We start from the raw sequence: 14939 nt of genomic DNA on the forward strand, positions 1-14939 counted from the left end.
CTCAATAGCTGCTATTCATCAAAGAGCCTGTTTAACTTTTACTATAAATGTTCTTCTGTCTATATAATAAAGTACTTCTCAATATAATAAAAAACTTATATAGTTTTTTTTCTGTCTATATAATAAAAAGCTTCTCTAATGTTACTTTACTCAATAGCTGCTATTCATCAAAGAGCCTGTTTAACTTTTACTATAAATGTTCTTCTGTCTATTTAATAAAGTATACAACCAAGCAATGAAAAAAAAGCTTGTAATTAAGAACGTAACATTGACTTACCTGTCGAGAAGAAAGCAGGAAACTTCAGCGTCTCTTTTGAAAGCTTTCTCCTGCATTAGCTATCCCGACATTAACCCTTGTTTTTGTAATCTCCGGTCACGTTTCCTTTTACGGTCTATTTTGGACTTTTTTCGACGACGAGGACTCCTTATCCTGTGACTCATATGTATGTATGAATGAACGGTGTATAAATAACAGTGCAGCCTTTTAAACTTGCCGGGGCAGTGACAAGCGCCTCTCACTGCTCTGCTCCTCCGCTTCTGCTGGTTTCAGTCACGTGACGCTGGTTCTGAACGAAACGCGTTGTGCAAACGCGTTGGCCTAGTACTTTTTGTCCCTCTCTGCTATTATAGTTTTTCAAGATGGCGAAACTACATGGAAGCCTCCGTGGACTTACCCGTCCCATGTGTATAAAGATAATAAATTCTTCGTTTACGAGGATTAGTCTGATCATTGGCATAGGTATTTGTACATCATTGAGGGCATATTTATTAATAAAAAAATTGATTTTAGATAATAAAATACCTAAAAAGTTACACACAGTCCCTTTAATATTACTCAGTACTTAAATATATAATTACACTGTAACGACACCTTAAAATAAAGTGTAACCAAACTTTTGTATTGTATGTAATTACATCTGTAATTAATTAATGTAGTTGCATTTATAATTACACTATTGACCTTCCCTTACATCCCTTAAACCCTTAAACCAACCCATACCACCAAACTTGTGTCTAAACTCACCCGTGTCCCACCTCAACAGCAGCAAAAGTGTTTTGCAATACAACATGAGCACAATATGTACATTGTACTTATTTTTGACGAATGTACATAATAGTTAAACACACCTGGGACTGGAAAACTTGTTTAAGTCTTTTTGCAGCTTACCTCAGTGTGAGGATCTTTGGATAGAAGTGTCTGCTAAATGAAGGACTGTAATTTAAATGTAAATGTAAACATGAATGCGAATGAGTTCTGGGTGCCGGATTAAAGCCCGCACATCCTGATTGCCTGGTCTTTGCGAATGGAAAAAAGTTTGATCTCAAGGGTTTGTAATGACAAAATTTGCAGGATTATTGAGTAGCTGAAAGACAAAACATTAGCTTAAGACAGCGAAATATATAAAGTGCTTTAAATGTATAGTAATAAGATAATAACTTGACAGAATTCAGTTTTTTTTATAGCGCGTTTCAGCTGTTTTTGAGCAGTTCATTTGAGTACAGCTAGCAATGACTACTTATTCGAAAGACGTGTTGTCTTGTTATTATTACCTCTTTCTTAAAAAAAAAAAAGCATAATTTCTCTGTTGATTGTTCATTAAAATTGTTAATTGTTGTTTTCAATTAAGTGAGACATGAGTTCACTTCAGTTTTATTAGTTCAGAGACACAGACACAAAGTCATCTAAAACCTCCCAGATCTAATGTTTTGAGGCAATAATATTAAGGTTACATGTGCCCATTTATACTGAAAGACAGCATGTATATGTGTGTTTGTTTGCAATGGCTGTATAATGCCACGCTCACATACAGTGTACAGAGAGCAAGTCTTCCTCAAGACAGAACTGCTGTTTTACTGCGATTAGAGCTCTATTAACCCCGTCACATCTCATTTACATCTCGTCAAATGTTTACTGATCGATCTAGATGCACTAACCCTCTGTACACTTGTGTAGCCCACCAGGCTTACACCAGATAACTCAAATCTAGAAAGATGGACAGGAAATATTGTAGCAGAGTAGTGAAAATGCTAAATAAACAATGTAAAGACAGGGCTAAATTTCTCACCATAACATAACTATCTCCGTCAGCAAAATGGCTCAGTTACAAAACTTGCACACACTGTACTTTTGTCATACTTCACAATCTCTTAAAGAGATAGGTCACCCAAAAATACTCACCCTCATGTTGCTACAAATGTACTTTCAATGGATGGACTTAAATCTCTAAGGTTTCATTAAAAATATCTTCATATGTGTTGTGAGGGGGGGGGGGGGGGATGAAGACTGAATTTTCTTTTTCGGGTGAAAAAAATGTCTTGGGTGAAAAAAAAAAACCCAACTATGTGTTTTTCAGATAGCTTGATGCATTACATTCTACATAATGTACATATAAAGATGCATGTGCCGCTTCCTACAGTAGATTTGAGTATTTAATGACCTTTTCACACCAAATAAAACTAAACGAAAATGTCTGACGAATCACACAAGATCTGCCGGCCTTTGAACACACCTTAACCCTTTAATGCCTGACATATGAAATCATAGTGAGAAGATTAAACATTGGAAGTGGAATGAACAGTTTATTGAGGCTTTTATGGCTCGTATAGTATGAGAATGAGGAGACAAAACCCCTCAGTTTTATTCAGAGGCCAAAACTGAGCAAAGATGAAATTCTGATGCTTGTCATGTAAATCTGTGAGATCTTTACAGCAGTATAGCAGATAAAATACAAGTAAATATCAGCTGTCACTCTATATCTGCCAATAACAGGTCTTTGTAAGATATTTAAATGCTTAGTTTTATGATCAAAGTGCTGTTGTTTTGTTTTTCTTTGCTTTTTTATGTGAGAGAGGGAAACATAATGCAATGCAATACAATGAGAGATGAACAAATAAACGTTCCTCATAAGACTGATGGATCATTCTTGATAATCACTCAATTTTTGCAAAATTCTGTATGGATAATCGAGTAATGCTAAGTTTCTGCAGTCCAGTAAATGTTCATGTTGAAATATCACTAACAATATCAAAGTAATTCTTACGTTTACTTGATAAAAATCAGTAAAGAGACAAGTGAAGCACGAGCTGAAGGGGAACGCTAAACTGAAACTGTCGATCGACTACAGAAGGTTAGAGGCCTGTGTGTTAAATACGAGACAGTCGTCTTTATGGGGTTATTAACATGTTGCCTACATAGGAAACTCACGCTTTGGAAATAGTTGATAAAAATTTTGGTTATGAAGTCAATATATGTGGCTGTTTTGTTTTTCAGGAGGGAATTTGTGATGCGCTGCTGTTGATAATATGTAACATAACTTTTCTTTATAGATAATAAAGGAGTGATATTTTTTCCCCTCAGCATTGTTTGGTTTATGTCATAAAGTGAGTTGGTCTGTGCTTGTGGTTTTCCCTGTAGAAATATAAGCCGGGCAGATGTGATGACATCCTGAAGTGGAAGCCGCCCAGCCACAACTCTGTCGACTTCAGACTCAAGATCACCAAAGTCGGCGGCGAGGGGTGAGTCACCGTCGCCATGGCAACTGCATTCACTACGCGCCAATCAATGCCAAACATCACAACACATCCGTACAAACCTTCCCACAACTCGCACGGAGACGGAGACGTCCAGGCCACGCGTGTATTTCTGGAGGATTTCTCATGTGTGCTGTCTTTGTCTCTGTGATGTGTGGAGCGATTATGAAAGTCACACGCAGGCGGTTAGCGTTAGCAACTTTTCGAGTCGCCACTTTTGGGAACATAATATGCGCCAAAGTGTGATTTGTGAGGCCCGTTCCTGAACAGACTGGTGACTTTGATAATGTGCGCCTTGACATTTCTCTCATAAAGTGTGAGTTCTCTAGCGTTCCTCTTTTACGCTTCTCTCGGTCCATCTGTCCAGACTCCAGGCATTACTGTCCTCAAATGAGCTTATCTTTAAAATGCAGGCGATCCAGAGGAAGAGCGCTGACGCTTCTGCACAAACAAAGCCACTGTTTTTGTTTCCTCGTGTGTAAATCCTGTGAAGAACTTGTCCAGCTTATATTTCACTCCAAAAATTTGAAAGAAAAAACAACAACAAATTTTGCGGTAGAATGAGTTTTTTATTTCCCACAAATGCACGACACTGTAATTTTGAAATAACAATATATTTATATTTTGATTTACAAGCTGATTTTGAAGTGCCTCTATTATACCATTTTAAAGGCTCCTAATTTTGTTTTGGAGTCTCTTACAACACTTTTTCAATGACTCTCAAACAACTCAATGGATGAATCAGTCTCTCTAAACCCCTTCTTTCCGTGAGCCTGCTCTGCTCTGATTGGTCAGATGATCCAGTCTGTTGTGATTGGTCTACTCTGCTCTGATTGGTCAGATGATCCAGTCTGTTGTGATTGGTCAGATGGCCCAGTCTGTTGTGATTGGTCTACTCTGCTCTGATTGGTCAGATGATCCAGTCTGTTGTGATTGGTCAGATGGCCCAGTCTGTTGTGATTGGTCTGCTCTGCTCTGATTGGTCAGATGATCCAGTCTGTTGTGATTGGTCAGATGGCCCAGTCTGTTGTGATTGGTCTGCTCTGCTCTGATTGGTCAGAGTAGTAAGAACGACAGATAATCTGCATTAATAGACAGTTTTAGGTAATAGTGGCCCACAGCTGATTAGCAGAAGTATTTCAGTAAGACAGTAATAATGTGAGTTAGCCAGTTAGCCGGAAACGTACATAATATAAAACACAAAACTAGTATTTTGAACACCTGGTAGAAAATATAAACATCAATAATTAAACATACTTACAGGTTTTGATTTTGAGGAGCAAGTTGGTCCAAATTAAGTGGGAACTTTCCATTTTTAATGGATAAGCATTTTGTAAATCTCATTTAGATCAGTCGGCAGAAGGTTTTCCTGCTGTTGTATCGCTGTGGTCATTTCAACAGACTCTTCACATCCTCATCCTCTGGAAGTCTTTACAAAGAGAATTAGCTTTCAGTGCAGAAAACAGTGTCTTCTCGACATGAACACAACATGAACCAGCTGCGGTGTTCGAGGGTCAACGCAGACGTTGTTAGCGGGCAGCCAACGAAGACCATAGGCGAGCATTATGCTAATGTGTTACCGCGTTACATATGCAAGTCACAGAAATGAGACTGAAATTCCTGATGACTCGTATTGGCGGTTCAGAGTCGATTCTTTATTTGGTAGGCAATAACTTTATTTATCGTGCACTTTTGACTTTACAACTTTGCAGACCGTTTACATTGGATTTGACTTCTGCTTTTGACAAGGTAGACCACAGTATACTGATCAACCGGCTTCATAATGAGATGGGACTATCTGGATCTGTCCTCAAGTGGTTCTCTTCCTATATTCATGACAGAACCTTTAATGTTGCTATAAACAATGTACAGTCAGATGTGACCAATTTGTCCTGCGGAGTGGCACAAGGGTCAGTTTTGGGCCCTATTTGGTTTTTACTGTACATTTTGCCACTTGGTCATATTATGGGTTGTTTTAAGGATGTATCGTATCATCTCTATGCCGATGATGTCCAGTTGTACTGTTCTTTCAATGATGCTGAGTTCCATCGTTTGTCACTGTTCTTAGAGTGTGTGTCCTCCATCAAAGACTGGCTGGCCACTAACTTTTTGCAGATAAATGCAAGTAAGACTGAAACACTGATCTTTGCTCCAGACCACAAGATCTCGCTGATCAAACAGCACCTTGGCTCTCTTGGCTCCTCTGTCACATCCAGCCTCAGAAACCTGGGGGTTGTGTTTGACCAGGCCATGTCTATAGAGATACACTCAAAACAGCTTGTCCGAAACTGCTTTTATCACCTTAGGAATATCTCTAAAATACGCAAAATGTTGTCAAAGAAGGATCTGGAAATTATTATTCATGCTTTTATATCAACTAGACTTGATTATTGCAACTCTGTCTTTACCTTCTTGAATAAGTCAGCTCTGAACAAACTGCAAATGGTTCAAAATTCTGCTGCTAGACTTCTAACTGGTGCCCCCAGAAGGTCTCATATCACTCCCGTTTTGTTGGCTCTCCATTGGCTCCCTGTAAAATTCAGGATTGATTTTAAGATTTTAGTGCTGACTTTCAGGGTTCTTAAACAGTCAGGCCCCACAGTACATCAAGGACCTTTTGACCCCGTATTCCTCTAGCCGCACTCTTCGGTCCTCTGGCCAGAACCTGCTTATGGTCCCCAAGACTCGTTATAAGACCCGAGGGGACCTGTCTTTTCAGTCTGTTGCCCCCAGACTGTTTAACGCCCTGCCCCTGTCTCTGCGTCTGGCAGACTCTGTTGACTCTTTTAAAAAAGATCTGAAGACTTGTTTATTTAAGAAAGCTTTTGGTTGATGGGTTTTCACTAGTGTCACTTTGATTTTACATATGTATATACATTTTTTTATATTGTTTTGTTTTACCTTTCTCGTGTACAGCACTGTGATTTTATCTGTGAAAAGCGCTTTAGAAATAAACTTTACTTACTTACTTACTTACATTCACAAACAGCTCTATTACACACTGCATGACAGGTAATATTCGGAAAGCCATAATAGGGACACAACATTTTTATTGCAGTAATGGAAATCTTATCATTAACAATGAGTGTTACAAGCAAACTCAAAGAAAGATCTGGATGCAATGCGTTGGTAAAATGTAAACATAATAATAATACTATATATTTTTAAACTTGACTAGAACTTGTTTTCATGAGGTTCATTCATATATTGTAATGCTTGTTTGTGTTTTGGTATTGGAATTGGATAATCCTTGCATGTGAAGTTCTGCCTTGAGGTAGGTACACTAAGCAGTGCAGTGGACTGGAACAGATCACCGGGGTCTCGGGACATGCTTTAGAAACCAGACTTGACATCACCAACTGTCCATAATTAAGATATTATTATGGCATATTACTATTAAGACATTGCTGCAGGCAAATTCAGAACAGTTCAAGGAACGAAAACCATAAACAACAAAACGATTTCCAGAATGTTAGAGAAACAATATTAATTTCCTTCAACCGTGATAAATTTTCATGGCATCATTTCATGCTTAAAAATCCCACTTCCAATTTCTCTCATGCCTCCCTTGTCTCTCCCAAAACAATAACACCATAATCCACAGCAAAATAAACTATTTTTATGATAAGGTTTTTCTTGCCCATAGGAGCCTGTTTTAAGGAAGCTTAATTTTGTCTTTGAAATAACATTTTTGAAGCTTATTGATGGTAATTTGTCTAGTGTGTAACAGAATTTTACATTAAGCTTTGCAGTTATAAAGAAAAGGTTAATTTATAATCTTACAGATAAGAAAATGCTGTCTGCGGATAGGACACTAAATCCAGACTCTAAATGCAAACTGCAAGTTTTTACACATACTAACTGTATGCACCGAACGCAGAGAACCTCAGCGGCCATTTGCTGTGTTACTTTGCCAAATTTTTAAATAGAAAAACAATAAAAAATGTATGCAGTATAATGCAAAAGCATGCTCTGTGTGCTTTCCATCATGCTCTCTCAGTCTGAGGTTAAGAGTTCACCTGTCCAGCGCCAGATTCTGCACCAGGAATGAGATGATGTCAAATATCAATCTTATTTTTACACTTTTGTCGAGTTTAGATGCCTTAAGATCTGCATCTGTGTATTCAAGGATATAGCTTTCCTTTAAAAAGAATGTTATTACGCTTTCTTTTATTTCACATTAACCATCTGGAAAGGAGGCTAGAACTTAAAATGCTGTTTCTGCTCAAACACACCAGAAATGTAGTTTCTAACCCCTGAGGCAAATGCACAGTTGTTACTGTATACTCAGTGTCCCGCCCCCACACTCTTCTCATTGGTCTGTTGCCGTAAAAACTGACATGGATGCCCTGCGCATTATTAAAAGACAAGCCATTTTATAAACTCCAAAAAAAAGAAAATAGCAAGAAGCTATGGGGAAAGACGTTCGTCTGACGCATGTATACGTAAAGCAAAACTTAAAAATAGATCAGACAGAACGCATGAATGGAGTCTTGACTCTTGGGGCAAAGATGGATTTATAAGGCAGCTTGCAAAAGTGTTTCAAACTAGAAAATATCTATGCTCTTATAAAATAAAAATAATGGTAACACCTTTAGTTTTAGAGTCCAATTCTCACTATTAACTAGTTGCTTATTAGCATGCATATTACTAGGATGTTAGTTCTTATAAAGCACATATTAATGCTTTATTCTGCGTGAGCATATTCTACATCCACCCACTACCTAAACTTAACAACTACCTTACTAACTATTAAGCAGCAGTAATTAGGAGTTTATTGAGGCAAAAGTCATAGTTAATAGTGAGAATTGGACCCTAATCTAAAGCATGACCAAAATAATAATAATGATGATAAGAGTCATGTAAGCGAACTGAATAGCCACTGGTGATTATTTATTTATTTATTTACTTATTTTTATTTAACCAGGAAATAAAAGTCTTGAGATTTAAAATCTTTTTTACATGAGCCAAGACAGAGGCACCACACTTAATAAAAAAATATTTGAACATAAACAAACACATTATTTTACATATTCAACATGTACACATGTCACTCAAAACTATTACAATCAGGTAAATCCAAAAACCAATTCATTTCAGATATACATAAATTAATTTAGAGAGACCAACTCTTTAAAGCATAATTCATCTGAACTGGTTCCAATCAAACGGAGCATAACTAAACACCCTTTGACCTATATGTGTGTGGACTTTCAGGATATGTATAAAACCAAGAGTTCTTTACACCTTTTTGAATGGTGTACTGCTGTGAATAAGAGGGAAGCAAACCCAGAATCATTTTATAAATAAATATGCACCAGTGCTTGAGTCTACGAGATGACAACGCAGGCCGTCCAACCCGAGACTACAGTAAACAATAATGGTAATGGCTTTTGCATTAGTAATAAACCTTAATGCTTCATGATAAACAGAGTCCAGCACCTGTAAACAACGCTTAGGCACCGCATATAAATAATATCACAATAAGCTCCTCCTCGCTTCACAAGAAAGACTTAGGCTAACTCGAAAGAAAAAGCCCAATTTCAACTTGATTCTGATGACCAATAACTGCATCATTAGGATTTTACCCCAGTGGATAATTTGCTCTAAGCTTTGATTAACATGTTTAAGTTTTCCCAAGTTTTTTCTTTTCTTTCCTTTTTGTCCAGCGTGTATGTTAAATATATATATATATATATATTGAGAAAGCCAATGGGCAGTGTGTGTCGAGGAAGCATCACAGAGTCCTGTCTTTCCCACAGCAGATGTGCCAGCGAGCAATGAGGTTATTAGCGGGGTTACTTCCCTGCCAGGAAACTGAGAAAGATGACATCTCCACTCTCCTCCCACACACACAGATCTCTCTCTCTTTATCTGTGAGTGTTTTTCCCTCTCACCATGCCCTCTATATTTGCAGAGAGCTTTGAAATGAGATGGGTAAAATAACACAAGAACCCCTGATTCTTTGCGTAGACGGCACTGAATGCTGGAGAGTGGTAATGAGAGCACCTTGGGTTCATTTGGTACAATTTTTAAGGAAATGAATTTGTGTGTTTTGAAAACAGATAAACATTTCATTAGTCTATCCGCTCCACAAACACGCTTCATGTGTTTTAAAAGCAGCAGAAAGAATTCTTTCAGAGCATGTCTCAATGGTCTAGTAGACTTTAAAAAGTCTTTGTTGCCTCTAAACCTGAAAGGGTAACGTAAACTCAAACCTTCTCCTGTTGAATTTACAGACTCTGTAATGTAAAAAGGAGCTAAACTTTGAGTCTTTTGAGTTGATGCTATACATGCGTGAAATACAGCAGTGACATCTCCACTGACCTTGTATTTCTACAGTAAAAAAGCTGAGTTTCCAGTTCAGTTTCAGTGGAGAGAGGGAATTCTGCAAGACTGCTAGAACCACACATTGCAAAACATCAGAAGATATTAGATTTTCCATATGTCATTGACCAAGCAGAGAAGATTTTGTTCACAACCATTCAAACTTTTAGCATTGAGCGATTTGGTGTTTTCAAGTTCTTCCAAAGGCTTTCTATGACAAGACATCAGGACTTTTCTGTCACACGGCTAAAGTTGAAACATGCCAACACTCTAACACTCTCCTTTGGAGTCCTGGACTTGTTAAAAGGTGAAATATCGTCCCATTTTCAGCTTGGCTACCCTCCATTCTCCATTCTCTGACAAGGATCCCATGCAGACTGTACTTGTCTGACTTGTCCATTTTGCATTCTGCAAGAGACTGGGCAATTTAGACTATTTGACTTTTTTCCAATTTATTTATTCATACCTTTAATAACTTTAATTCACCTTTACTATCATAAACATCTGTTTTTAATTTCTGTAAAAAAAATCAGGATGGTACAACTATCCTGATATATTGAGGGCAACCTTAAAGGTGCAGTAAGTGATTTTTGAGAGAGAGACAATCAGCAGTAGGGGGCGTGTCCACTCATGATGGGAGGAGAGAGAGTGAGCCAATCAGCAGTAGGGGGTGTGTCCACTCATTATGGGAGGAGAGAGAGTGAGCCAATCAGCAGTAGGGGGCATGTCCACTCATGATGGGAGGAGAGAGAGTGAGCCAATCAGCAGTAGGGGGCGTATCCGCTCATGATGGGAGGAGAGAGAGTGAGCCAATCAGCCGTAGGGGGCGTGTCCACTCATTATGGGAGGAGAGAGAGACAATCAGCAGTAGGGGCCGTGTCCACTCATTATGGGAGGAGAGAGAGTGAGCCAATCAGCAGTAGGGGGTGTGTCCGCTCATGATGGGAGGAGAGAGAGTGAGCCAATCAGCCATAGGGGGCGTGTCCACTCATTATGGGAGGAGAGAGAGACAATCAGCAGTAGGGGCCGTGTCCATTCATTATGGGAGGAGAGAGAGTGAGCCAATCAGCAGTAGGGGGTGTGTCCGCTCATGATGGGAGGAGAGAGAGTGAGCCAATCAGCCGTAGGGGGCGTGTCCACTCATTATGGGAGGAGAGAGAGACAATCAGCAGTAGGGGCCGTGTCCACTCATTATTGGAGGAGAGAGAGTGAGCCAATCAGCAGTAGGGGCCGTGTCCACTCATTATGGGAGGAGAGTGAGCCAATCAGCAGTAGGGGCCGTGTCCACTCATTATGGGAGGAGAGAGAGTGAGCCAATCAGCAGTAGGGGCCGTGTCCACTCATTATGGGAGGATAGGGAGGGAGATTTGAAGAAAGACTTTAGATGGCTGAGAGACATTACGAAAGAGAAAAGCTCAGAGGAATATCACTGGAAAATAAAGGGTTATGATCAGGCAAGAGCTTTAGGACCCGTGTTAATATTAGAAAAGCTTTCCAGCGCTGTTGAGACTGAAGCAGGAAGGCATGAAAACAGGTTGATATTTGGTTCTGAGTCGAACTCTTGCTTGTACATACTCTGTTCATTTTTTGTGCTTCCTTGTCGTTCATTTGTTCATAATCCAAACATTATTTTGCTCTGCTTTTGCTATGATAAAAGAGTCATTTGCAGTGCTCGTTCGTGCATTTTGGATGAAGGGAGGGGCGTGTTTGTTTGGGTTGATTTCAAATATCAACAGTGTTCAACAATGATTCTCAGAAATCGCTTACTGCACCTTTAAGTAGTTTGCCATAATCTTCTAGTATTACTTAGAAATATATATTAACAAAACTGCTTATTCATGTATTAAAAGTCATGTGGTGTAGAAAAAAAATAGATATAGTGAGGAAACCTGTAGACCCTCATGACTGTGTGCCAAGGTCAATAAGTCTCTTAATATTTCAGATAATTTTATGTGTTTATGACAAGGTTACTTCAGGTTATATAATGTCCTTGGGTGCCATTCCCAAAGTATAATGGAATAATTAATTTTTTAGGAAATAGTGATTCAAATCTAAGATGAATTATACTATGAGTATGTACTCATACATACGAGTTCAATGTTCACATGAACATGAAAAATCATTCAATTTAAACTGTTTATTTATTTACTTTTTGAGGAAGCCATACGAACCCAACTTGAATACAGAGAGTACATTCATAAGAACTTGGTATGTGTTTTGAACAGGTTTTCTCGTTTTCTTTATTGAGGACGCTCTTATTTGTCCTCATGCAAATGAGCGGTAACACACTACAGCAACGACCAATGATATTGCAGAGTGATCTGGCGACTGATAGGGTTGGATACCGTGGTAACCGTTTAATCACTGTCAGTGTGAACAGGGCTTTAAGTTTGTGATCCGGCAGTTTCACAGATTGATTTCTAGTTCATCCAGTCTGTTGATGTCAGTGTTTCATGAACACATTTCACAGAATTTCCTCTGAAACATTATCATCAAGTGATAAAGACAACCAGATACTCCTAAATGATTTCTTTATTGAGCAGTCAACAGATGGTTGAGCTTGATGGTCTTAATTATTATAGGAAGAGAAAAAAAATGCACATTTCAGCAGTTCACAGATTGCTACACCATTTCTGGAAACAGTAATGACACACCAGTGTGAAGTACACCTGCTGAAAGAGCAGAGAGAGGCCGAGGACGTCAAACACACACACACACACACACACACACACACACACACACACACCAGCCGGATGAGCCTTTGTGGACAATCAGTCGCTTGATGTTGAGGTCTGGTTCACACTGAAGTTGATTTCCAATGGCCATGTAAACAACTACATTGAGTTTCATTATTTGACTAAAAGCCGTGAGGTGATCTGCATTTCAAAGGGACAAAACAAGCGCTCAGTAACAGAAGCTAAAAACAGTCTCGGTGTTTCGGGATGCTCCAAATATACCGCACCATTAGCTTGACTGGCAGGCAGCTCTTTTGCCCTCAGTGTCAGGGTTTGGATCCGGTCTCCTCCCCGTTGATTTACTACTATTTTGGATGGTAACACATTTTAGTGGGCGTGTGCGTGTGAACAGCTGGGACCATTATAGACCGCCGGTGATGAGAGGACAGGCCTGCAGAGTCCTACAGTCTGTTTGGGGGGAAATTAAAGACAAAGAAAACACTTGCAATGATCATTGATTCTAATTCTGAATCCATTTCCGGTCCTCATTTATTCATTTTTCAGTCAGATTAATCATTTAGAGTAGACTGTCAGCTTTCAGATGAGATGTCAGATATGATGTGGTCATTCAGTTGAGGTTTATTATGGCTGTTCAATATGCAGATTAATATTGGCTGAGAAAAGGAGGATAATTCAAAGATATTACATGTGATTGTGGTATACAGACATTAACAGACTTATTTTGTTGTATTTTTTATCATTGATCATTTGAAGAAAAAAAATGTTCCCCGTCCAAATATGGGTCAGGGAGGCAAAAGTAGTCCAGCTGTTTAATGAATCGATCTGTGTGTGTTTGTTAATATACAAAGCTAAATGTTAATATTCTCACCAATATTTAAAATGCTACAAAGTTTTCAATTTTGTTCTTTCGAACTGTATATTTAACAAAGAATCCTGAAAAAGAAGTATCATGCTTTCCACAAAATGCTTGCTTCGTTCGTGACGTTCGTCTGTTACAGGACAACTTAGTTTGAATAAAATTAATTTTTTGTGTAGTGTTCAATGTTGTTATCAATAGAGATACGCGGATGGGGTATTAGTACATCCGCAACCGCATCACGAAACTCATCATCATCCGCACCAACGTTTTTTGACCAGATTTCAAAGCCGCACCCGCCCGCCATCCGCTGATTGTTTTGCGGTCTATGGACGATGCAATGCTTTGCTGATGCGAGCCGCAAGAAAGCCCTTGTCTGTTCTAGAAAGGATGCAGCAAAGATATTTAATGCTAATGTTTGAGGCATACGCCTACGCTGAGTTTCATTTATTTACGATGAGATGCGCTCTAGTTCACAATGCAATGCAATGCAAGTGAACGCGGCGCATCGGAGCCTCAATGTTATATTGTCTCCTATATTAAATACATGCAATTGGTTGATGAAACATTTATTAAAATTAAGATACAATTTGTACAAAACGAAATTCGCTTTAAAGAAATGCTTTCTACAAAGCAAAACTTAATGAAGTGGTAAAAATCATGTCTGACGATTTACTAAACAAAACTTCATTAAGTGGTAAAAACCATGTCTCCCGATTGCAAATGTTCATTGCTAATGTTTATTATTGCAAATGTTTTTCATTTGTTTAATAAATCTCATGATGGCACATCACTAGGCTATATCATAGCTTTTATTTCTATCTCAAATGATTGGCGGTCGCTTGGCAAAGAATCAAATACAGTTGGAAACGACGTAGACCATTAATAACACAGACTGTTAACAATTGTTTTTAATTAGTATTTAAACATTCTTTATGATAAAAAATGTTTGTAAAAAATATTTTAATAACACGGTTTTGGCGGTTATAGAGTTGTAATGACGGTGTTCAACTATAACCGTCGGTCTCACGGTTATATGCTAACCGTCACACCCCTACAGGCCAGTGCTGCATTTATCGTCATCTAATTCAAAGTCATTTTCAATGTTGATGTTAAAATCCTTGTCCTCAAAAACACTCCCTTCCGAACATTCCCACTCATATCACAAAGCCCTCGGCGTCTTTGTATTTGGGAACCTTATCCCGACTGTGAAAGTCCAGGCACTTATTATGAAGCCCAGATAATTACATGGCAGTATCGAAGGATATCCTCCATAGCAGAGCTGCTATTATTTCCCAGAGTTACGCTGTCTTGGGGAATATCACAATGCTTGCTTGTCCGGATGTGAAATTTAATTTAGATCTTTATTTTGTCTCTTTCTCCAGGCTGATCCCGCAGATGGTGGGTCTCCTGTACGTGGGGAGCTATGACATGCCCTTTGCACAAATGAAGGTGAGAGAAACATTGGTTTGCTTCTTTGATAATTCCTCCTCTCAGCGTTCCCACCGCAAGTACAGGCGCTGCTAAAG

At 38.8% G+C, this 14939-nt stretch overlaps 2 protein-coding genes across 3 annotated transcripts in view; one reads left to right on the forward strand and one right to left on the reverse strand.

Moving 5' to 3' along the window:
* The window catches only part of LOC307168033 (snake venom 5'-nucleotidase-like), a 475297-nt gene that overhangs the window by 346436 nt on the left and 113922 nt on the right, over window positions 1-14939 (reverse strand). The window lies entirely within an intron of this gene.
* rngtt (RNA guanylyltransferase and 5'-phosphatase) overlaps window positions 1-14939 on the forward strand; it is a 127309-nt gene that overhangs the window by 101759 nt on the left and 10611 nt on the right. Inside the window, exons 13-14 of the mRNA XM_079887572.1 lie at window positions 3416-3516; window positions 14796-14862. Coding sequence (XP_079743698.1) covers window positions 3416-3516; window positions 14796-14862 — 168 coding nt within the window. The remainder of the gene's footprint in view (window positions 1-3415; window positions 3517-14795; window positions 14863-14939) is intronic.

The sequence above is a fragment of the Squalius cephalus genome (genome assembly GCF_949319135.1).
Source record: "Squalius cephalus genome assembly, chromosome: 12".
NCBI classification, from domain to species: Eukaryota; Metazoa; Chordata; class Actinopteri; order Cypriniformes; family Leuciscidae; genus Squalius; species Squalius cephalus.